Here is a 25,429-nt window from a genome sequence, read left to right as displayed (position 1 = left end):
GTGTCGTAGCACCTAAAAGCTTAAAAAAAACAGGTTCTACGAGGAGTCTGCTGATGTGATTCGTATCAAACGGCGCTTGGAAAATGGCAACGGTCCGAACAAAAACATTCCACACCAACCTGAGTCGTTTTGTTCCGCTAAAAGACCGCCGCGAAGCAGGAAGGCGGAGTCTTCTTCCCTTCCCCCCATATCAGTCTTTTGGTCTCTCGCTAAGAAAAAATGTAGATCGTGGCGATCATGCGGGAAGGCAAAGTGTGGCTGCAACACACGACAGACAGAACAAGGCACGTCCTGACCCAATCCCATAATGTACAAGCTTTCTTACACGTTAGTCTGCGGCACTAACAGGAAGTGTTAATTAGGGATGATGTTCGTTAAATTATCGAGTTCAAGCCCATTATTGAATCCTTTAAACAAACCAATTCCTCATCGAATCCAGATAGGTTGTCGTGTGTGCACTGAGTTCTAAAAGCCATAGATCAGGCGTCGGAAACCTTTTTGGCGGAGAGAGCCATGAAAGCCAAATATTTAAAAATGTATTTCCGTGAGAGCCATGTAATATTTTTTAAAGGGGAACATTATCACCAGACCTATGTAAGCGTCAATATATACCTTGATGTTGCAGAAAAAAGACAATGTTTTTTTTAACTGATTTCCGAACTCTAAAAAAGTTAATTTGGCGATTTAAACGCCTTTCAATTCTTCGCCTGTCAGAGAGATGACCTTTCACCCGTGACGTCACATCGTGTAGCAATCCGCCATTTTCTCAAACATATTACACACACCAAGTCAAATCACCTCTGTTATTTTCCATTTTTTCGACTGTTTTCCGTACTTTGGAGACATCATGCCTAGTCGGTGTGTTGTCGGAGGGTGTAACAACACTAACAAAGACGGATTCAAGTTACAACAGTGGCCAAAAGATGCGAAAGTCCCTCGTTTGTTCCGCACACTTTACCGACGACAGCGATGCTACGACAGAGATGGCAAGAATGTGTAGATATCCCGCGACACTCAGAGCAGATGCATTTCCAACGATAAAGTTAACGAAATCACAAAGGTGAGTTTTGTTGATGTTATTGACTTATGTGCTAATCAGACATATTTGGTCACGGCATGACTGCAAGGTAATCAATGCTATTTAGGCTAGCTGTATGTACATTAGTAGCTATATTTGCATCCAGCCTTTCCCTCCACCCACATTTAATGCCAAACAAACACATACCAATCGTTGGTTAGAAGGCAATCGCCAAATTTGTCCTTGCTTCCTCCCATGCCGCTGTGTGTCGTGATATGGCTCAAGAGCTTCTGTTTCTTCTTTAATTTAGTTTTCGGTACCTGCCTCCACACTCCAACCATTCGTTTCAATACATGCGTCATCTGTTGAATCGCTTAAGCCGCTGAAATCCGAGTCTGAATCCGAGCTACTATTCTATACCTTTCTGTGCTATCCGCCATGTTTGTTTCTGTTGGCTTCACGCAGTGACGTCACAGGACAATAGACGGGTGGATATAGCGATGGTGTAAATCAGGCACTTTGAAGCCGTTTTTCGGGATATTGGGTGATGGGTAAAATTTTTAGAAAAACTTCGAAAAATAAAATAAGCCACTGGGAACTGATTTTTATTGGTTTTAACCCTTCAGAAATTGTGATAATGTTCCCCTTTAACACTGAACACAACTAAATGCGTGCATTTTTTAAGTAAGACCGACATTTTTAGAGTATAATAAATCTCTTGTTCTTTTTGATAAAATTGTAATTCTCAGGCTAACCAATAATAAATAAAATACTTCTTACTATTATTGCGACTTCTTGAACAGGTGCGGTAGAAAACAGATGGCTGGATTAAAATGCAATGTTTGCATTCGGCGGCATGCACACACCTCCACAAATGCGTCATCCATTTGAAACTAATGTTTTATATTTTGAACGTTATTTTTACACTGTGGAATTATTCATTACTTATCGGGTTAAGCAATGTCAGCTAAGAAGGATCTGAGAGCCAGATGCAGTCATCAAAAGAGCCACATCTGGCTGGAGAGCCATAGGTTCCCTACCCTTGCCATAGACGTTATATGACGCTGTTGATATTACGTGACTGAGGACAGCATGCGGACGTTATAGGGTGACGGTTTCAGGTGAGAGAGGACGCCAAAGTGAGCATGTAGTGCTGCTATGTGCGTTGTAAATTAAAATAAATTGCCGACAAAACACATCACCAACATGGACGAGATGCTGCTCACTTTCGACATGCCAGTTTTTTGATTGATTGATTGAAACTTTTATTAGTAGATTGCACAGTACAGTACATATTCCGTACAATTGACCACTAAATGGTAACACCCCAATAAGTTTATCAACTTGTTTAAGTCAGGGTCCACGTTAACCAATTCATGGTACGGTGACGCAAGAGAAGTGGGCTTTTACTTTAGTGCTAGCCTGTTAATGGACAACGAGACTGACTTTGAAAATGAGGGGGAAGGAATCTGGCGTTTTTGATGGAGAACTTGCCCAGCTGTTCATTTCAGACACAGAAGATGAGGACTTTGATTGATTCGTGGATGAAGATTGATCAAAAAAATAATGTCAGTACATTGATAAATACTTCAATAAAGTACAACCGAACTCAGCTTTTTAAAAGTGTCCATGCGTATGTTTAATCTAGGGCTGGGCAATATCAATATTTTTTTAAAGTGTCCAGGCGTATGTTTAATCTAGGGCTGGGCAATACCAATATATCAGGTTTGTCTCTGTGCAATATAGAAAATGACTACCGTATTTCCTTGAATTGCCGCAGGACATATAGTATGCGCCTGCCTTGAATTGTTGCAGGGTCAAACTCGCTTCCCAAAATAATTAGCGCATGCTTAGTATTACCCCATGCCTTTGGTAAGCGCAGGAGTGAGAAGAGGTTTTAAATTAATTAGCGCCCTGGCAGCAATTCAAGGAAATACAGTATATCATGATATCTGAGTATTCATTCTCACGCAGTTGCCTTTAGCTGCGGGCATTAAACTGCATGCATCTCTCCCTCTTTCTTATCTCTTCTTCTCACACGGACTTAAAACAAGCACACCTTACATACGTCACACACCCTCCCCGAGTAACAGCATGAGTAACGTTAGCTGTGATGCTAGTGAAGCCGTGCGAGTGGTAATAAGGGAGAAAGAAGGTTTGAATCTGCTAACAAATGAAGGAAGAATTAATTCCCAAGAAAAACAGCAGGGGGTCCATCGCCTGGCGGTGGTTTGGCTTCAAGCGGGAATATGTCGGATAGACAACTTTAATTTGTCAAGTGTGGGGCACAAGCGTAGCAACATTTTAAAAGTCACCTGCTAATAATTTTAATTAATACAGTTTTGGTCAACTGACTTAGTTGTGATTTCCTTCTCTGCATGAAAGTTTAAAATGAACATATATTAATGCAGTATGAAGAAGAATGTTTTATGTCTCCACATAGAATCATCATACTGCTGTGATTATATGTTCATTCAAGGCTAAGGCAAAATATGGAGATATATATCGTGTATCGCCATATGGCTTAAAAATAGAGATATTAAAAAAGGCCGTATCGCCCAGCTCTGCGCCCAAAAACACGCTGCGCCTTATTTAAGCGTTAAATACAGAAAAAGCACCCGTAACTGACACGGCGACTTTTAATACGGTATACGAAAATACGGTATAGTGGCTTCGATAACGAAACGGTTCTCAAAAAGAGATTCAAAACCATTCTCATCGAATGATGGGGAGATTCGGTTCGGAACATCATCCCTAGTGTTAATAAGATAGTTGTTGTATTGCTGACAAACTTTAAACCCCATTAAAGACAAAGCAAAATATAATTGTGGTAATGAGGTCCAGGACCTAGAACCTCTCTTGCAGGATACCAGAGTGAGAGCTTGGGCACCCCCTGCTGGCTAAACTTAAGACTAACTGAGTGCAAGCTTGTGTTTTTGTTTTTTTTGTTTCGTTTTTTTCTTCGAAGCCTTATTGGTCTTTTAAATACCTGAGGACACGCTGGTGAGGACGAGTTGCGCCGAGCCGTCCTTACCCGTCTCGACTCCCGGGCTTTGCCGAACGGCGTCTGTTTCTCTGACAGCGGAGGGCAGGGGCGGCGGGGCGGGGGTCACCTGAGCGTCGTTGGCGTGGAGGCCGTGGCCGACGGAGGCGCAGGAGACGGGGGAGAAGAGGGAGGAGCAGAGCAGCTTGACGGGGCAGAAGGCGGAGCCTCGCGGGATGAAGTTGACCTTGTTTTTGTCGGGACACGAGAAGAGGGGGAAGCCTTTGGATTGGCCCGACCTAAAAATAGACAGCATTACATGGGTCAATATTTTAGGTACACTTAAAATATACCTAATATTTTGGTAAATAAATACACAGTTGTTTGAATGTGCCCCACTTTTCATTTAATGTTTTTCCAATGAAAATTTCCTCTTGTTTACATATCCTGTTGCAGGTAATGTCAGGCCAAACATTACATGCAACAACCATGTCTATCCGTCCAAACAAATACTGTATTTTTCGGATTATAAGTCGCTCCGGAGTATAAGTCGCACATGCCGAAAATGCATAATAAAGAAGGAAAAAAACATATACGTCGCACTGGAGTATAAGTCGCATTTTTGGGGGAAATTTATTTGATAAAACCCAACACCAAGAATAGACATTTGAAAGGCAATTTAAAATAAATAAAGAATAGTGAACAACAGGCTGAATAAGTGTACGTTATATGACGCATAAATAACCAACTGAGAAGGTGCCTGGTATGTTAAGATAACATATTATGGTAAGAGTCATTCAAATAACTATAACACTCCTAATCGATAAAGTCGATGAAATCTTCTTCCTCGATGTCGCTTCTAAACAACTCTGCCAACTCCAAAGGTATGCGCTGCTTCCTCTTGTCGTTTTCTGCTGCATATTTCACTACATCCAGCTTGTAATCTGCAGTACATGATTTCCTTTTCGGTGCCATTTTTGTTCAGCCCTTCTCAGTTTTTATAAGTTACCACCAACGATGAAATGATCCATTTTAATAGCATATAGCAGTTAGCATTCCATGACCCACAATGCACTTCTGCCATGACCCTTCCCCGCCAAATTCTTATTGGTTGACGTGTGTGTGACGATTGCTGACATTTTCTACGTCTCTTCCGCGAATGAGATAAATAATACTTGATATTTTACAGTAATGTGTTAATAATTTCACACATAAGTCGCTCCTGAGTATAAGTCGCACACCCAGGCCAAACAATGAAAAAAACTGCGACTTATAGTTCGAAAAATACGGTCACTTTTTGGTGACTCTGACTTTGTACATTTTTCTTTTAAGTACGTCTGCAAAATAATCCACCATGGGGCCAATGACAGTTGTGAGTACCAAATACTATTGAATTAAAAAAATAACAAAGATGGCGTCCAAATAGCTCTCCCGTCCCATCCTCCCTTGACGGCACGGGTGTCTAAAGTGCAGGCCGAGGACCAATTTTGGGGCTGCAGCTCGTTTTAGTTAGAACATTTGTATTAACTTAAAAATGTAGGTACATTTAAAAAAGACCTCAGTATTTGCCCACAAATCCAATTGTATTGTTAAAATACATTAGAAGGGCAAAATAAATTGTGTGATTAATCCACATACATCTATGATTACTAGGGCTGTGAATCTTTGGGTATCCCACGATTCGATTCAATATCGATTCTTGGTGTCGCGATTCGTTTATATATTGATTTTTTTCGATTAAACGCGATTCTCGATTCAAACACGATATTTTTCCGATTCAAAACGATTCTGTATTCATTCAATACATAGGATTTCAGCAGGATCTACCCCAGTCTGCTGACATGCTAGCAGAGAAGTCGATTTTTTTTAAAAAGCTTTTATAAATGCAAAGGACAATGTTTTATCAACTGATTGCAATAATGTAAATTTGTTTTAACTATTAAACGAACCAAAAATATGACTTATTTTATCTTTGTGAAAACATTGGACACAGTGTGTTCTCAAGCTTATGAGATGCGATGCAAGTGTAAGCCACTGTGACACTATTGTTCTTTTTTTATTATTTTTATAAATGTCTAATGATAATGTCAATGAGTGATTTTTAATCACTGCTATGCTGAAATTATAACTAATATTGATACTGTTGTTAATAATATTCATTTTTGTTTCACTACTTTTGGTTTGTTCTTTGTCGTGTTTGTGTCTTCTCTCAATTGCTCTGTCTATTGCAGTTCTGAGTGTTGCAGGGTCGGGTTTGGTTTTGGAATTAGATTGTGTTATGGTATTGCTGTGTATTGGTTTGTTGGATTGATTAAAAAATTGATTAAAAAATCGATTTTTTTCAAAAAATGAGAATCGATTCTGAATCGCGATTCGTATTCGAATCGATTTTTCCCCACACTCCTAATGATTACCGTATTTTTCGGACTATAAGTCGAAGTTTTTTTTCATAGTTTGGCTGGGGCTGCGACTTATATTCAGGAGCTACTTATGTGTGAAATTATTAACACATTACCGTAAAATATCAAATAAAATTATTTAGCTCATTCACAAAAGAGACTAGACGTATAAGATTTAATGGGATTTAGCGATTAGGAGTGACAGATTGTTTGGTAAACGTATAGCATGTTCTATATGTTATAGTTATTTGAATGACTCTTACCATAATATGTTACGTTAACATACCAGGCACCTTCTCAGTTGGTTATTTATGCGTCATATAATGTACACTCATTCAGCCTGTTGTTCACTGTTCTTTATTTTAAATTGCCTTTCAAATGTCTATTCTAGGTGTTGGCTTTTATCAAATACTTGTCCCCAAAAAATGCAACTTATACTCCAGTGCGACTTATATATGTTTTTTTTCTTTCTTTATTATGCATTTTCGGCAGGTGCGACTTATACTTCGGAGCGACTTATACTCCGAAAAATGTGGTAATGCTATATTTTTGGTGATTAATCGCATGAGTTGACTTCGAGAGCTGGAGCTCCATTACACTCATTTCCTGTGCTAACTTAGCATGTATCAACATACTGTACACATAGTACAGTACGATTTTTGGTGTAGATAAGTCTTACCTGTGTAAAGTTGCCCCCTTATCAATGCAAATATTGACTTATACAGTCCCTGACAAAAGTCTTGTGGCTTGGGTACAAGTTGATCTTAAGTGCCCCTCAAATATGTCTCTAATCGTTTTACAATAAAATGCTCATTTCAATCCCTGCAGCTTTTGAAATAATGTTTTGTAGCCAAACAAAACTGCTGAAAAGCATTTTAACATTCACAGCATTTTTTAGCATCTTTAATCTACAAAATGTATCAAGGCGGCCCCCCACATCCTTTTATTTTTATGAATGTGGCCCTCATTGGAATAAGTTTGGACAACATTGCCCTCCGCCATCTTTGCCAGAAAGAGTGTTTAATAAAAAGGTAAAGGTGATGTTAAATGTTCACTTATCAGAAATATGTATTTCACTTTGTTTTCTGCATGTAAAACTATTTATTGGAGCGTACAGAATTGGATTAAAATAGAATAGAATGAACTTTATTGTCATTATAATTGCATATAACGAGATTAAGGACTCCAATTTAAGGTGCGGTAGTGGGAACAAATATGGGATAAAAATAAATTACACAAGAGATAAAACTAAGAATTGAAATAAACAGACTACTATCCAATAAAAATAATAAGCAATCCTGTACAGTATAGAAAACACTATACAAATACAAAATACTGTACAATATACAGAACAAGACAAGAGTACTGGAGTAATAATACTTCCTAAAGGAAAAATTATATTGGTTTTTTATACAATTTGGTAATCGTTGAACCTTTTTAAAAACGTATTACTATCAATGACTGAGGTACTACAGTACTTGAGGTCTCCAAATGAACCGGACATGGTATATTCCTTCACCTTGAATTAGGCCTGGGCGATAAATTGATTTTACTGATCATTTTTAAGTTTTTTTGTTGCAGAAGATTTAAAAAAAATACAAGAATCTATCTTTTTCCTCCTCTTGGAAGATTGGAATTTCAGGCCATAATGGCCCAAGCCTACTTTGAATTAGGTTACGACGTTTTCTTTTGTCATTAATGCAAACCAGCTAACTTTATGTCACATTGTGGTCGCCAAATGTCTGATGCAGTTATTGCTTTGGATTGCTTTTTTTACATTGTCCTAGTGTATGTATTCTTTTTTTATATATAGTCAACAACTGTAAATATGGGTGAAAATGTCAAAATGTGAGTATATTAAAAATATCAAATAAAAGCAGGTACTTACACCATCTCCTCAAACACTTTAACCTTCTCACAGCCCTCTGGTGGCTCTCGCTTGAACATGTAGCTGTTGTTGGGCTTGGGCGAGGTGGCAAACTTTGGGAGGGGAGAACTACATACGCCGTCTGCAAGCACACCAGGTTAAAGTACATTGTAGTACAATACATGACCTAGTACCAAACACCAGGTTAAAGTACATTATAGTACAATACATGAGCTAGTAGCGAACACCAGGTTAAAGTATATTATTGTAACCTAGTAGCGATCACCAGGTTTAAGTATATTATACTATAATACATTACCAAGTAGCAAACACCAGGTTTAAGTACAATTTAGTACAATACATGACCTAGTAGCGAACACCAGGTCAAAGTACATTATAGTAAAATACATGACCTAGTAGCAAGCACCAGGTTAAAGTACATTTAACCTGGTGATGACCAGGTCCATGACCTAGTAGCGAACACCAGGTTAAAGTAATTAAAGTACATGGTAGTACACAGTACATGACGTACCAGATTAAAGTACATTGCATTACATAGTAGCAAACACCAAATTAAAGTACATTATAGTACAGTACATGACGTAGTAGCAAACACCAAATTAAAGTACATTACATTACATAGTAGCAAACACCAAATTAAAGTACATTATAGTACAGTACATGACGTAGTAGCAAACACCGGATTCAAGTACATTACATAGTAGCAAACACCAAATTAAAGTACATTATAGTACAGTACATGACGTAGTAGCAAACACCAGATTAAAGTACATTACATAGTAGCAAACACCAAATTAAAGTGCATTATAGTACAGTACATGACGTAGTAGCATACACCAGATTAAAGTACATTACATAGTAGCAAACACACAAATTAAAGTACATTATTGTACAGTACATGACATAGTAGCGAACACCAGATTAAAATTACATTATAGTACAATACGTGACCTAGTAGCAAACACCAGGTTTAAGTACATTATAATACAATACATGAGCTAGTAGAGAACACCAGGTTAAAGTACATTATACTATAATACATGACCTTGTAGCGAACACCAGATTAAAATTACATTATAGTACAATACGTGACCTAGTAGCAAACACCAGGTTTAAGTACATTATAATACAATACATGAGCTAGTAGAGAACACCAGGTTAAAGTACATTATACTATAATACATGACCTTGTAGCGAACACCAGGTTAAAGTACATTATACTACAATACATGAGCTAGTAGCGATCACCAGGTTAAAGTACAATTTAGTACCAATACATGACCTAGTAGCGAACACCAGGTTAAAGTACATTATACTACAATACATGAGCTAGTAGTGAACACCAGGTTAAAGTACATTATTGTACAATACATGACCTAGTAGAGAACACCAGGTTAAAGTACATTATAGTACAATACGTGACCTAGTAGCAAACACCAGATTAAAAGTACATTATAATACAATAGGTGACCTAATAGCGAACACCAGGTTAAAGTACATTATTGTACAATTCATGACCTAGTAGCGAACACCAGGTTAAAGTACATTATACTACAATACATGAGCTAGTAGCGAACACCAGGTTAAAGTACATTATTGTAAAATACATGACCTAATAGCGAACACCAGGTTAAAGTACATTGTACTACAATACATGAGCTGGTAGTGATCACCAGGTTAAAGTACATTATAGTACAATACATGACCTAGTTGTGAACACCAGATTAAAGTACATTATAGTACAATACATTATGTAGTAAAAAACACCAAACTAAAGTACATAGTAGTACACAGTACATGACGTACCAGATTAAAGTACATTGCATTACATAGAAGCAAACACCAAATTAAAGTATATTATAGTACAGTACCTGACGTAGTAGCAAACACCAGATTAAAGTACATTACATTACATAGTAGAAAACAACAAATTAAAGTACATTTTAGTACAGTACATGACGTAGTAGCCAACACCAGATTAAAGTACATTATATTACATAATACATTACATAGTAACAAACACCAAATTAAAGTACATAATAGTGCACAGTATATGACGTAGTAGCAAACACCAGATTAAAGTACATTATAGTACAGTACATGACATAGTAGCCAACACCAGATTCAAGTACATTATATTAAATAATACATTACATAGTAACAAACACCAAATTAAAGTACATAATAGTGCACGGTACATGACGTAGTAGCAAACACCAGATTAAAGTACATTACATTACATAGTAACAAACACCAAATTAAAGTACATAGTAGTGCACGGTACATGACGTAGTAGCAAACACCAAATCAAAGTACATTACATTACATAGTAACAAACACCAAATTAAAGTACATAATAGTGCACGGCACATGACGTAGTAGCAAACACCAGATTAAAGTACATTACATTACATAGTAACAAACACCAAATTAAAGTACATGGTAGTGCACGGTACATGACGTAGTAGCAAACACCAAATCAAAGTACATTACATAGTAACAAACACCAAATTAAAGTACATTATAGTACAGTACATGACGTAGTAGCCAACACCAGATTAAAGTATATTATATTAAATAATACATTACATAGTAACAAACATCAAATTAAAGTACATAGTAGTACACAGTACATGACGTAGTAGCAAACACCAGATTACAATACAAAACATGACATAGTAGAACACACAAACTTGAAGTACATTAAAGTTAGGCCTGGGCAATATATGGATTTTATTGATAAACTTTTTTATTTTTTTTGCTGATGATTTAAAAAATACTTTTTATCTTCCCTCCGACATACTTTTTTCACACCCCCTTACTTCTTTAGCGGAGATTCAAAACATGGCTAATGCTAATGAGAGCGAGGTGTTTGTTCCAAACAACAGAAAAGTGCGGCAACAGGAGTGGAACAAACGACTGCACGCTGCAAAGTTTGTTTAAAAAAGGTAGCCGCAAGAACTTATTCCTGCATCTGAAAAAGAAACCTCCAGCTGAGTGCTGGAAATGCAACCCTAGGAGCCGAACAAGACCGCAAAAACAAACTCTGGATAAAATGCATCTTACTGTGGTGGGATCATTCACAGCAGGTAAGTATGATGCACAATGCAGAGAGCCATCACTAAAGCCGTCACTGCAAAGATGTGTGAATGAAAAAGTATGCCTTTATCCACTTACTGAAACTGTAGAGTAGTGTTAAAAATCTTCTACTTGATTATTATTGCATACAATGTATAATACTACATTTGTATTCACAGAAGTATTTTATTCAAGACAGAAGTTTTACCTTTTCACGTTAATCTCCATGTTGGAGATTACTATTTATTTGCATGCAATGTGCAATGCTACATTTTTGTTAAGAGAATTATTTTATTCAAGCAGAAGTTTTGGTTACGTTCTTACCTATACGGAAGGCAACAATGTGTATGCGTCAATGATCACAATTCACCCTGTATGACCATAAATAATGGGGTTCCCCAGGGATCCATTTTGGGGCCTCTCCTTTTTATCCTATACATAAATGATTTTGTAAACTCCGAACAAACTTTTCATAAAATCATTTTTGCTGACGATAGCAATTTGTTTACCTCACATAGGAGCCTATACGATCTACAAGTAACTGTCAATTCAGAGCTTGTGAAAGTGGATTCGTGGTTCAAATGCAATAAGCTCTCACTTAATGTAAATAAAACTAATTTTATTCTATTTTGTTCTAATAAAAAAACAGACAAATATTGAGCACTGCCTTATCAACATCAATGGGCAGGAAATACAGAGTGTATACTCCACAATATTCCTGGGGGTCATCATTGACGAATACCTCAATATCAAATGTCACATTAGCCATCTGTTAAACAAATTATCCAAATATGTTGGCCTGTCTTTTCACTTTCGTCCTCTTTATGCTCTACTTACCCTATATAAAACTCAATTTGAAACACATCTAAACTACTGTAATATCATCTGGTGTAACACCTTCCCTACCTACCTTCACAAATTAGAATCCATGAAAAAAGAAAATACTACGGGCCCTGTCATGGTCTAAGTTTAATGCCCCCCACTCGACATCTATTCCATAAATATCATCTCTTAACACTGACAGAGTTTAATATTTCTCAAAATGTTTGTTTAACCTATCAAGTCATTTACAGGCTGAATCTTAGGCTCTGTAGCTTGGTTCCTATCTACCATCCCCAGCATGCCCACAACACTCGTAACTTAGATCTGATATCAGGTAAACATCGTTTACTGGCTTGTACCACTCGAAGTGTTGTATACAGGGGACCAAAGATTTGGAACCAGCTTAATGAGAGCCTCAAGATCCTGTATCCATTCTCCAACTTCAAAAGAAACTGAAAACTTACCTATTAACCACCTATTTTTAATGCCTCATGTGGGGTAGATTACTGTTGGGTTTTGCATGGTATGTATGTGTATGCTTGCTTTAGTACTATTATCTTGTGTTTATCATATAGCATTGTTGTTGTTGTTTTTTTTTGTTGTTGTTGTTGTGCTTGCTACCATGTTTCATCATCTCCATGTATATACTGTCCTCTGGACCCCCTGTCAAAAGCTTCTTCCAGCTTATTTGGGAAACCCTTTAACATCTTTAAATGATGACATTCACCACTATTGTAATAGTTATATGGTATTGTGAATAAACTTGAACTTGAAGTATTGCTTCCCCGAGGAAGCTCTTAATTTAGTTCTCTGAAAATGATTCCATAAAAGTACAAATTTATATCTGATCTAAAAAGAACAACTTTATTCAAATTAGAATTTGTTAAGAGTTCGATGCAGTGTCAATTCAAACTAAAAGAAAAACTTTTTTTGAATTATCTTTGTCATTTGTATTTAGAGAATTCTTTAAACAGTAGGAAAAAAAATCGGATAAATTATAAATCGACTTTTTAGTGAAAAAATTGGAAATTTGATTTGTATCCCTTAATTCCCAGGTCTACTTAAAGTACAACACAGCACATTATAATTACTCAAATAAATAGCATGTCATGGCGTTTACCTTTGTCTACTTCCTCCGTGGAGGAGGGGCTTCCGTCAGGGGAGAGCAGGTGTTCGGGGCTAAGGGGGTGGGGCGACGGGCTGGACTCGCCGCTGGAGGGTGCCTGCGTGTCGGTGTCGCGTGTCTCCCCGCTGTGGCTGTAGCGATGGACGGGGAAGGGGGCACGCCGTCCATCAGCGGCATCCATGGCCTGTCAAGGAAAAGTGCAGCCATTACAACACACCAGTGGATGGCGCTGTGAGTGACTACAGTAGATCGGTGTTTATTAGCTCATTGTTTTGGCAGCGAGCACACAGAGGGCGGCCAAAAAATTTCTGTTTCCCAGCTGTGGACCGTATGGGCAGCGGCGGTACTCACTTTTCCACCACAAACAGAAGAAAACTGAAGCCATAGTCAGAGAAGTTTCTTAAGCGCAAAACTTATGACCAAAATACTGAAGCTGTATTTTAATTTGCATTTTGATTTCATTGACAGTTAAGTTAAGAAACATGTTAATTTAGTAAAAAATTTTAGGACTATAAGTCATAGTTTTTTTCATAGTTTGGCCGGGGGTGCGACTTATACTCAGGAGCGACTTATGTGTGACATTATTAACACATTATTGTAAAATATCAAATAATATTATTCAGCTCATTCACGTAAGCGACTAGACGTATAAGATTTCATGGGATTTAGCAATTAGGAGTGACAGATTGTTTGGTAAATGTATAGCATAACATATAGTTATTTGAATGACTCTTGCGTGCGTCGGTTGAGGTTGGCGGGGTTGGGGGCGCGTGTATAATATAGCCAAGAGTCATGGATGCACAGCATTATGGGTAATTCTTATGTTGCGTTTATAATGTGCCACAGAGCCAATGTTCCCCAGAAATGTGTTTGGTGTGGGTTCACAGAGTGTGGCGCATATTATTAAGAGTGTTAAAGTTGTTTATATCACAACCATCAGTGTAAAAGGTATGGCTGTTGACTAAGTATGCATTGCAATCTCGTATGAAAAGCAGCGATATGCATGCACCCAGCCGGCACGCAGATAGCATGGAGTAAAATTGGCTGTAGAGCCGCGGTCCCCAACCGCAGAATTTTTTTAATTTTATTTTATTTCTTTTTTTTTTAATCATACTCAAATTTTTACTGCATGCCATTGGTAAGCTCAGGGATGAGAAGAGGTTTTAAAGTTATTAGCGCCTGCTTACTTTTACCGCATACTTTGAATAAGTGCAGGAGTGAGAAGAGGTTTTAAATTAATTAGCACCCCGACGGCTATTCAAGGAAATACGGTATATGTTTTTTGCCTTCTTTATTTTGCATTTTCCGCCGGTGCGACTTATACTACGGAGCGACTTATAATCCGAAAAATACGGTATATTCGTCTGTCCCTGACAAAATAAATCAAAGTGATCCATACACGGCAGGATAAAAAAAAAGGAGGGATCTCAGCCTAATGTAGTCTGCAGTCACATAGCGACACCTGTCCGTCAGCAATAACAGTCCCCGATAACCTGGACCAATTGTAGGGTCATTATTTTTTATTTTCGTTTCCTCACACAATAAACATTTCTAATATTTTTGTATTGATTTATGACTGATTTATTTACTTGTTCATCTTATTTTGTGCTGAAAAAAATAAAAATGAGGATACCCAATCCCTGCCTCCAGCGGCTCCCCGGGTAAATTGAGTTTGAGACCCCTGTTCCTAACCTTTTTGACCTCAGGGCCCAGCTTTTCTATTATAGAGAGGTCAGGGGCATACTCATATTTTAAATGAAGTAGAAATCTTACTCTTGATTTTAAATATAATCAACAATTATGTGATAGGAAAAAAAAGTTTGAAAAATCAAATTACCGTATTTTCCGGAGTATAAGTCCCACTGCCCGAAAATGCGTAAAAAAGAAGGGAAAAAAACATATATACGTCGCACTGAAGTATAAGTCACATTTTTGGGGGAAATTTATTTTATAAAATCCAACACCAAGAACAGACATTTGAAAGGCAATTTAGAATAAATAAAGAATAGTGAACAACAGGCTGAATAAGTGTACGTTATATGACGCATAAATAACCAACTGAGAAGGTGCCTGGTATGTTAATGTAACATATTATGGTAAGAGTCATTCAAATAACTATAACATATAGAACATGCTATAAGTTTACCAAACAATCTGTCACTCCTAATCGATAAATCCCATGAAATTTTCTTCCTCGATGTCGCTTCTAAACAACTCTGCCAACTCCAAAGGTATGCGCCGCTTCCTCTTGTCGTTTTCTGCTGCAAATTTCACTACGTCCAGCTTGTAATCTGCAGTACATGATTTCCTTTTTGGTGCCATTTTTGTTCAGCCCTTCTCAGTTTTTATAAGTTACCGCCAACGATGAAATGATACAATTTAATAGCTACAGCAGTAGCATATAGCAGTTAGCATTCCATGACCCACAATGCACTTCTGCCAGGACCCTCCCCCGCCGAATTCTTATTGGTTGACGTGTGTGTGACGATTGCTGACAAAATCTTCGTCTCTTCCGCGAATGAGATAAATAATATTATTTAATATTTTACGGTAATGTGTTAATAATTTTACACATAAGTCGCTCCGGAGTCTATGTCGCACCCCCGGCCAAACTATGAAAAAAACTGCGACTTATAATCCGAAAAATACGGTACATAAAATCTCCTGCTGAGCAGCAACTAAAAACATTTTTTGGGGGAAGCGTTATGAACACGCCACACTGGAACAAATTGTCCACGTGTGCCCAATAGAATCGAGGCAGCCAGCCAGACACTAGAGAAAACTCTCCATTCACTGCAAAAACTGAAACCTAAGTAAAATGAAATATCTCAAATAAGGGTGATATTTGCCCTTTTTCTGTCTGATAAGATAATTCTTCTCACTAAGCAGAATTTATGTTAGTGTTTTACTTGCTTTAAGTGTTTCGGTCCTAAATGATCTCAGTAAGATATTACAGCTTGTTGCTGAGATTTTATGACCTATATTGAGTAAAACATGCTTGAAACTACAATATCAACTTATGCAAAGCTGTGTCATTAACACTCACATGTACAAAACTGTACTTGTGAGTACCCTGCCTTCCGCCCGATTGGAGCTGAGATAGGCACCAGATGGATGGGAGTACAAAACTGCTTTTTAAAAGTAATAATTCCTTACTTCAAGCATGAAAATAAGAATCCTGATGCCGAGCGCATATTATTATGTCAAGATAAAGATAATGGCACTAGCATTTACTTAATTTAAGAATATTTTTCAACATATTGAGCAGAAAGGTCTAATTTTTTTTCTACCAAGAAAAGTGCACTTGTTATTATAGAGAATCTACTTATTTTAAGTTTTTGGGGGAACATTGAGGTTAGCCAATTATACTTGTTTTGGAAAGTTTTGACAAGCCGAATTTTCTTGTTCTATTGGCAGATAACTTTGCTTAGTTCAAAGAAAATACCCCTAATTTTTGTAATTTTTTTTTTCTTGTTTTTGAACACTGACTTTTTGCAGTGTTAAAACGCTGCTGTAAATATTTCTCTGCTTGCATCGATGTCCCGCCCTCGATAGCCATATGCCCCGCCGTGATTGGTAGGTTCGTTCAGCTCAGCACACAACACTGTAATGTTCCATTCATGTAAAACTTTCATATTTAGGAGGGGGCCACTAGATCCCCGCTATTTCAGAGCTTATATTTGAAAACGGCAATGACGAAAAAACAGATGCACTCAATAAAACCCCTAAAAATATATATTTTGGATACTTCAAACACTTGTTAAATGCATTTGAAAAAGCACGAGTAGGCAGGGACTGACTGAAAGTTAAGTGGAGTTTTACCTGTATGCTGTGCTCCCAGTTCTCTCTGATGAAGACGTTTTCCAGCTCGTGGTTGATGCCCTCCACGCTGCTCGGTACGCGACATATCAGCGTCTTTGGCAGCGGTGTGGATGACGACCCTTTGTGCTGCAAGGACATACAGAAGTCAATGAAGTCACACACACACACACACACACACACACACACACACACACACACACACACACACACACACACACACACACACACACACACACACACACACACACACACGCAGCTCGGCAGTCGTAAGAAACACGACAGCATCAAATTGTGGCCTATCCGGTTTCAGGAGCTATTTCATGGGTGGAGGCTTTCACCTTGAATCAAAATTACTCAATCAGATTAAATGTCAGAGAGCACAAAAGCGGGCCAGATTGTAATCCAGTCAGCAGCTCACACTTTGTTTGATGATCAGCACTTTCCCGTGCTGTCAGCCAATCACGGCACACCTTGACACATGCTGGAACACACGCGTCCACACACGCACGCACACAAAAGCAACAAAAATTTCAACATCAAGTATAATAAATAAATAAAATAAATGGGTTGTACTTGTATAGCGCTTTTCTACCTTCAAGGTACTCAAAGCGCTTTGACATTACTTCCACATTTACCCACCATTCACACACACATTCACACACTCATGGAGGGAGCTGCCATGCAAGGCGCCAACCAGCACCCATCAGGAGCAAGGGTGAAGTGTCTTGCTCAAGACACAACAGACGTGACGAGGTTGGTACTAGGTGGGATTTGAACCAGGAGCCCTCGGGTTGCGCACGGCCACTCTTCCACTGCGCCACGCCGTTGGCATAAAGTTTTTCCCAACTTTACTTTCTGAAATATTCTTCTTCTAATAGCTTTATTAACATTTTAGATTGACCAAAGCAAATGTTCTTGATTTTATTAATAACATTATAACTCCAAAATAGTATTTGACTAATCATTGTATACATACTGTACACTTAAAGGTGAATATTATCACAATTTCAGAAGGGTTAAAACCAATAAAAATCAGTTCCCGGTGGCTTATTTTATTTTTGGAAGTTTTTTTTTTTAATTTTACCCATCATAGAATATCCCGAAAAAAGGCTTTAAAGTGCCTGATTTTTGCTATCTGTGAAGCCACCGTCCATTTTCCTGTGACGTCATCCCGTGATATACATGCTATCCAGGCAGATAGCACAGCAAGGTATAGCGACATTAGCTCGTATTCACACTCGGATTTCAGCGCCTTAAGCGATTCAACAGATTATGTATGTATTGAAACGGATGGTTGGATTATGGAGGCAGATAGCGAAAACGAAATTGAAGAAGAAACTGAAGCTATTGAGCGAATAGCTATTGACGCTATTCGGCCATGTCTGCCTTAGCATCGCCGGTAAAATGTGCAGACCAAACGATCGGAAGTTTTGCATCTTGTGACACTGGAGCAACTTAAATCCGTTGATTGGTAAGTGTTTGTTTGGCATTAAATGTGGATGGAGGGAAACACTGGATGCAAATATAGCTACAAATGTACATACAGCTAGCTTAAATAGCATGTTAGCATCGATTAGCTGGCAGTCATGCCGCGACTAAATATGTCTGATTAGCACATAAGTCAATAACATCAACAAAACTCACCTTTGTGATTTCGTTGACTTTATTGTTGGAAATGCATCTCCAGGATATCCATACATCTCTGTGCCATGTCTGCCTTAGCATCGCCGGTGAAATGTGCAGACCCAACGATCGGGACTTTCGCATCTTTTGACACTGGAGCAACTTAAAGCTGTCGATTGGTAAGTGTTTGTTTGGCATTAAACGTGGGTGGAGGGAAAGGCTGGATGCAAATATAGCTACAAATGTACATACAGGTAGCCTAAATAGCATGTTAGCATCAATAAGCATGCTGTGCTAATTGATGCACATTCTACGTAAATCAACTTGAATCCGTCCCTGATCGTGTTGTTACACAACACACCGACGAGGCATGATTTCTCCAAGGTACGGAAAACAGTCGAAAAAACGGAAAATAACAGAGCTGATTTGACTCGATGTTTATAATGTGTTTGAGAAAATGGCGGTTGAGTACCTAGGTGACCTCACGTTGTGACGTCATCGCTCCGAGAGCAAACAATAGAAAGGCGTTTAATTCGCCAAAATTCACCCATTTAGATTTCGGAAATCGGTTAAAAAAATTATATGGTCTTTTTTCTGCAACATCAAGGTATATATTGACGCTTACATAGGTCTGGTGATAATGTTCCCCTTTAAGAATGGGTACCGAATCCAGTACTTTTTCGGCAAAGACCAAATCACGCTGGTTCTACTGTGCTATGTTACAGTACCTGGGTTGCGTGTGGCGTCATGCCCGGTTGCAGACTCTGACTTCGCACTTTGCTGTTCACACCAGCAAAATGTGAGCGGACTCAGGTCAGACCTAGTCAACTGGTGGCCCCCGGGGCATCTACGGTCCGCCAAAGCTTTTCATTTGGCCCGCTGAACATCACCCAAATTGGCTTGATGAAATCGTTCAAACTAGGGTTGCTTTTATGTATGCAGTACTCCTTGAAACTATTGTCCTCTTTAGTGAGTAGTTTAATAGCCCTGCTCTAGGTTATTTAACCATTTTCAATGCCGACAAAGTTATTAATTCATAAAAAATGCTCCGCGTAAGCAAAAGAAAGAATCCACTTTTCCAAAAATGCGCTAGCTTTATGTCAATATACAATGGCTTTGATATTGACATTACTGATTAACATAAGCGATTTTAAACGATAATGTCAAGACCTTGAAATTTGTTCATGAAAACTAAGATGCAGGTTACAACCAAACAGCTACAGTATACCTACAGTATTAACACCTTCTAGGGCGCAACAGACAGCAACTACTAATCAGACCATCAAACAAATGTCTTGAACTTACAACTACAATTAAAAAAAAATTAGTCATACTTGCAAATGAGCCTAATAAATGAGATAATGAAGCAAGATATAAAGAACTGGACAGCAGTTATCATAATTAGCTGGTTTTTAAATGTTGCAAAAAAATATATATTTACTATCAAAAATAAATAATATTTATTCACACACACAAAAGTACCAATATTAGTACTGGGAATTGGTACCGTAATGGTTCAAAAGTGAACTGTACCTTAACTTTTAACACATCAGTACTTGAAAGAGCTACATATTGTGGTGTTTTTGTGGATATAAAATAAGCTTAAGTTTATCAAAGTGTGAAAAAAGGAAATAAATATTGTGTGAATGTGTTAAATATTAAGATCAAACAGGCTTTGAAGACAACAAAAATATAAATAGCAATATGCAGTATGTTAAACTCTGCTCTTGTTTATATAGATACAATGTTTGTGTTTATTAAATGACTTCCTATATATATCACATAATATATCATATTAAACTCTGGTTAGTTTTTTTATTCATACTGTCTTATTTTAAATTTTATTTATTGCTATTATTACTACTATTATGTTATGTTTATTATTGTATTCATGTATTATTTCAATGTTATTTTTAATTATATTTTATAATATGTTATATGCTATTTTTTAGATGGCGTTAATTTTAGTAATTTTTCAGTGTTTCCGTTTTTTCCTCAATGGCAACGCCATGCCATGTTCTGTCATTGTCAATAGTGCACGTGTTTGTTTTCTTGTCTTCTTTCTTTTTCTGTGTAAAGCACTTGGTGTCTTCACTTGCCTTTGTATGAAAAGTGCTATATAAATAACATTTGATTTGATTTAAATATATACTGTATATTGTGCAGACAATGATGAGCATATAACGATTTTTATGTTTAAAGTAGAGTTTTACTTTAAACCGTTGATGTGTATGTCTGTACTTTAGGTAGTACTATAAAACAAACATTATTAATTTCAAACAATAACTGACCTGTGAGGTACACTGGCCGCCGTGTTGTACGTGTAGCGTGGCGGAGGTGGCGTCACGCTCTTTGCTCTGCCGGCTGACTTGTTTGCTTCGCTGAAGCTGCAGTCTCAACTTGGCGATCTGCTGGAGAAAAGCAGCATTGATGAGGTGACTAGAATGTTGTGCAAGAAAAAGTTGACAAGTTTGGATGCAATAACAACTTCATCATCAGTTTTTTGCACTTATTGATGAGCAATACGACTAATTACCCTAATACTTGCAGTACTTTCATACTTGTACTGCCATCAGTCAGCCATCACGTCCGTTGATGAACTGAGTTAACTCAGGGAGGAGGTGGTGTAGAGGGTGTACGGACAGGATGGCCTTTGTGGTCCTAAAAGACGTGCTTGTACTATACAGACAAAGGTGTGGTCTTCACTGCTGCCACTACAAAGAGCTTCTCAGAGAATGACCCCCTCGAACACTTTGAATGCAGAGCGACACGTTCGCGAGGGGGGTGTCAAAATGCTGGCCAACCTTCGTGTCATGTCGACGATTACAGGAGATGTAGTGACACTGTAATTGTTAGTTTGAATGTGTCAACACTTTAAATGTGTGGTTTAGTTAAATGCAATCTCGTTTTTTAAGTTGAAAAAAGTTTTTTTCTGCCATTTTACTCAATGAGTTATACGACACTTTCTCCTCGCTGCCCAGGCCAGTCAGAAGCCAACTTGCCCGTGCTGCCTCTCTACCATCAGCTTGTGGGAGAGGTGATGTCATTAATTAGTTGACTTTTCTTCATTATGTACATAAATACAGTGGAGCGAGCGCAACATGTTTTTGACTTGACAGATTTTGTCTTTTTTTAACTTCTCTTAAAGGGGAACTGCATTTTTGGGGGGAATTTTGCCTACAATTTACAATTCTTATGTATAAAACCCAAAACCAGTGAAGTTAGTACGTTGTGTAAATTGTAAATAAAAACATAAAACAATGATTTGCAAATCCTTTTCAACCTACATTCAATTGAATGGACTGCAAAGACAAGGTACTTAACGTTCGAACTGGTAAACTTTGTTATTTTTTGCAAATATTAGCTCATTTGGAATTTGATGCCTGCAACATGTTTCAAAAAAGCTGGAACAAGTGAGAAAGTAGAAGAATGCTCATCAAACACTTACAGGTGAACAGGCTAATTGCAACAATTATTACTACTATTACATCATGTTATGTTTAGTACAGTTGTGTGCCATGATAAAAGCAGCTTCCATGAAATGCTCAGTCATTCACAAACAAGTATGGGGTGAGGGACACCACTTTGTGAACAAATGCAAGAGCAAATTGTCAAACAATTGTCTCAACGAGCAATTGCAAGAAATTTGGGGATTTCACCATCTACAGTATGGTCTGTAATATCATCAAAAGGTTCAGAGAATCTGGAGAAATCACTGCACGTAAGCGGCAATGCCAAAAACCAACATTATATGCCTGTGACCTTTGATCCGTCAAGCGGTAATGAATCAAAAACCGACATCAGGGTTCAGGAACACTTCAGAAAACCACTGTCAGTAACTAAAGTCTGTCGCTCCATCTGTAAATGCAAGTTAAATCCCTACTATGCAAAACGAAATACATTTATCAACAACCCCCAGAAATGACATTATCTTTGCTGGGCCTAAATGGACTGATGTAAAGTGGAATTGTGTTCTGTGGTCTGACGAGTCCACATTTCAAATTGTTTTTGGAAACTGTGGACGTTGTGTCCTCCGGACCAAAGAGGAAAAGAACCATTCGGACTGTTTTAGGCACAAAGTTCAAAAGCCATGATGGGGGTGTATTAGTGCCCAAGGCATGGGTAACTTACACATCTGCTTAATGCTGAAAGGTAAATGCAGGTTTTGGAGCAACATATGTTGCCATCCAACCATTTTTCATAGACACCCCTGCTTATTTCAGCAAGACAATGCTAAGCTACATTCTGCACGTGCTCAACGTGGCTTTGTAGTAAAAGAGACTGGCCTGCCTGTAGTGCAGACCAGTCTCCCATTGAAAATATGTGGCGCACTATGAAGCATAAAATACGACAACGGACTGTTGAACAACTTAAGCTGTACCAGGGTTTCCCACACTTTCATTTATTTGTGGCGGCCCGCCACAAAATAATTATGGTCGCCACAAATTTAAAAATAGAAAAATAAATTAAAATTTTTATTCTTATTTTATTTTTTTTTCCGGCCTTTGACTTGCCTGACCGCTCATAAAAGCAATGGGACTCTGTCTGTGAATGGAGCTTGTAGTTACATATTATATAAATATGTAAATATTATATAAATATGTATATAAATATGTACATAAAGTGTTGTAATTATATTCCAACTTCGCGTTCTTCTTGGTCATCGCCGCCGCTGCCGCCACCCCAAATCCCCCCCCCCAAACCCCACCCCCTCCTCGCCGCCCGACCACACCACCACAAATAGATGCCTGACCTGTGGGAAACACTGGCTGTACATCAAGCAAGAATGGGAAAGAATTCCACCTGAAAAGCTACTAAAATTGGTCTCCTCAGTTCCCAAACATTTACTGAGTGTTGTTAAAAGGAAAGGCTATGTAACACAGTGGTAAAAATGCCCATGTGCCAACTTTTTTGCAATACGTTGCTGCCCTTAAAGTCTAAGTGGCTTTTGAGCAAGATGGCTGCAGCTGTTTCTCTCTGCTGAAAGGCCTAATGAAGCCCACTAAAATCATCAAACTGCACTGACATCCAACAAAAGTCAAGACTGCTCGAAGAACAATGACTACCAATGCAAAGTTAGCAGCTGAAATGGCAGGAATTAAAGATTTCCTAAACTTTATGCCAAGGGAACTCAGTGAAGTGGTGGAACAACAAAGGAAAGTGACAGGCCTCATGGAGGAGATCAGGCAGACAAGAATGAACGGATTGAGCTCTTAGAACAAAGGATGGATGATTTGGAACAGTTTTCCAGAGCTGATGACCTTGTGGTCACCGGCCTGGAGACCAGGCATCAGAGTTATGCCCGGGTTGCTGGCCCACCTGGTGACGCACCATCTGAGGAGCTTGACACCTTGGAGCAACAAGTGGTACGCTACATGAAGAGTAAACATATTCCTCTGGAGAGTCAGCACATATCAGCATGTCACATTCTTCCAAATAAGGACAAAAAAAACAAGCCTATAGTCATCATCACGTTTGCAAATAGAAAGCACAAAGTGGACATTCTGAAGGCAGCTAAAAAACTTAAAGGCACTGGAGTTTATCTAAATAAGCACTTGACAAAGAAAAATACGGAAATTGCTTGGACAGGCCGGATCCTCAAAAAGCAAAATAAAAACCAATCGACCTGGACCAGGAATGGAAAAGTTTTCATCTGGACAAACAGACCACCAGAACAAGCCAAAGTGATTGTGATGAGAACATTGAAAGACCTGGATCAGTACAAATAAAAATATTGAGTGCATTTTTCATTTTTGTTTTCTTCTTTTTTTGCTCGATTATTGGGTCTCCTGTACGGAACTCATGACTCTTTCAAGACTGAAGCCCTTTCAAGTATTGATTATACAGAAAGTGGCACATTTGATTTTCAGATTGAAGTAGGTCGAGAGACTCATATATTTAAGCATGTTAAGGATTCTTGCCAGTTTTATACTGAGAAACAACATGACACAAGCATAAAAAATACATTTTCTTTGATTCATTTTATTTGTAGAAGTCTACCAAAACACTTTGCTAAAATCAAAAATGTTTTAGAGTCACTTAAAGGTAGATTTAAGGTCATTGCTTTATCTGAAACATGGATAAAGAAAGACAAGGAGGTGGATCTGAAATTAAAAGACTATGACCTGTATGTCACTAGCAGAGACAATAGGACTAAAATGCAGACCAGTTAAATGTATGACAATGGCCATAAATGATTTAATGGAGTGTGTAGTTGTTGAGATAGAATTAGAACAAAACAGAAACATTGTTGTTGCATGTGTATATAGAAAACCAAGATCAAAAGTGGAAATGTTGATGGATAAATTAGAGGAAATAATTAATGGTCTAAATAAAAATAGAACTATCGTAATTTGTGGAGATTATAATATTGATCTTCTAAAGGTAGATTCACATAAACAAACATCAGAGTTTTTAGAGGTATAATATGAAAAAGGGCTGTACCCATTAATTACAAAGCCTAGCAGAATAACTACAACTAGTGCAACTTTAATAGGCAATATCTTTACAATTTTTTTAGGGATTCACATCACTACTGGGTTTGTGATAAATGACATAAGTGATCATTTGCCTATATTTGCAAATGATCATCTGCTTATGTTTGCAGTATTTGGCTATCAATTCCCTAAACGAACATATCATCAAATACTTAAGAGGAAAAGAAGTGTCA

At 37.9% G+C, this 25,429-nt stretch overlaps 2 protein-coding genes across 9 annotated transcripts in view; one reads left to right on the top strand and one right to left on the bottom strand.

Annotated features, from left to right (window-relative positions):
• ica1 (islet cell autoantigen 1) overlaps positions 1-4,191 on the top strand; it is a 47,960-nt gene extending 43,769 nt beyond the window's left edge. For all 6 annotated transcript variants that reach the window (XM_061915491.1, XM_061915492.1, XM_061915490.1 and 3 more), the window contains one exon: positions 1-4,191. This exon is cut by the window's left edge and continues 1,033 nt beyond it. The gene's annotated coding sequence lies outside the window, so the exon portion shown is untranslated.
• LOC133561873 (glucocorticoid-induced transcript 1 protein) overlaps positions 1-25,429 on the bottom strand; it is an 88,198-nt gene that overhangs the window by 540 nt on the left and 62,229 nt on the right. For 2 of the 3 annotated variants that reach the window (XM_061915493.1, XM_061915495.1), the window contains exons 5-9: positions 21,051-21,170; positions 17,137-17,262; positions 13,309-13,498; positions 8,289-8,409; positions 1-4,300 (exon numbers count right to left, since the gene is read on the bottom strand). The exon at positions 1-4,300 is cut by the window's left edge and continues 540 nt beyond it. In XM_061915493.1, the coding sequence (XP_061771477.1) occupies positions 4,000-4,300; positions 8,289-8,409; positions 13,309-13,498; positions 17,137-17,262; positions 21,051-21,170 (858 nt within the window). In that variant the 3' untranslated portion in view covers positions 1-3,999. The remainder of the gene's footprint in view (positions 4,301-8,288; positions 8,410-13,308; positions 13,499-17,136; positions 17,263-21,050; positions 21,171-25,429) is intronic. The other variant, XM_061915494.1, reaches the window with a different exon arrangement.

Source organism: Nerophis ophidion, linkage group LG11 (genome assembly GCF_033978795.1).
Source record: "Nerophis ophidion isolate RoL-2023_Sa linkage group LG11, RoL_Noph_v1.0, whole genome shotgun sequence".
NCBI lineage: Eukaryota > Metazoa > Chordata > Actinopteri > Syngnathiformes > Syngnathidae > Nerophis > Nerophis ophidion.
Note: the sequence above shows the minus strand (reverse complement) of the source record. Positions and strands in the feature narration are given on the sequence as shown.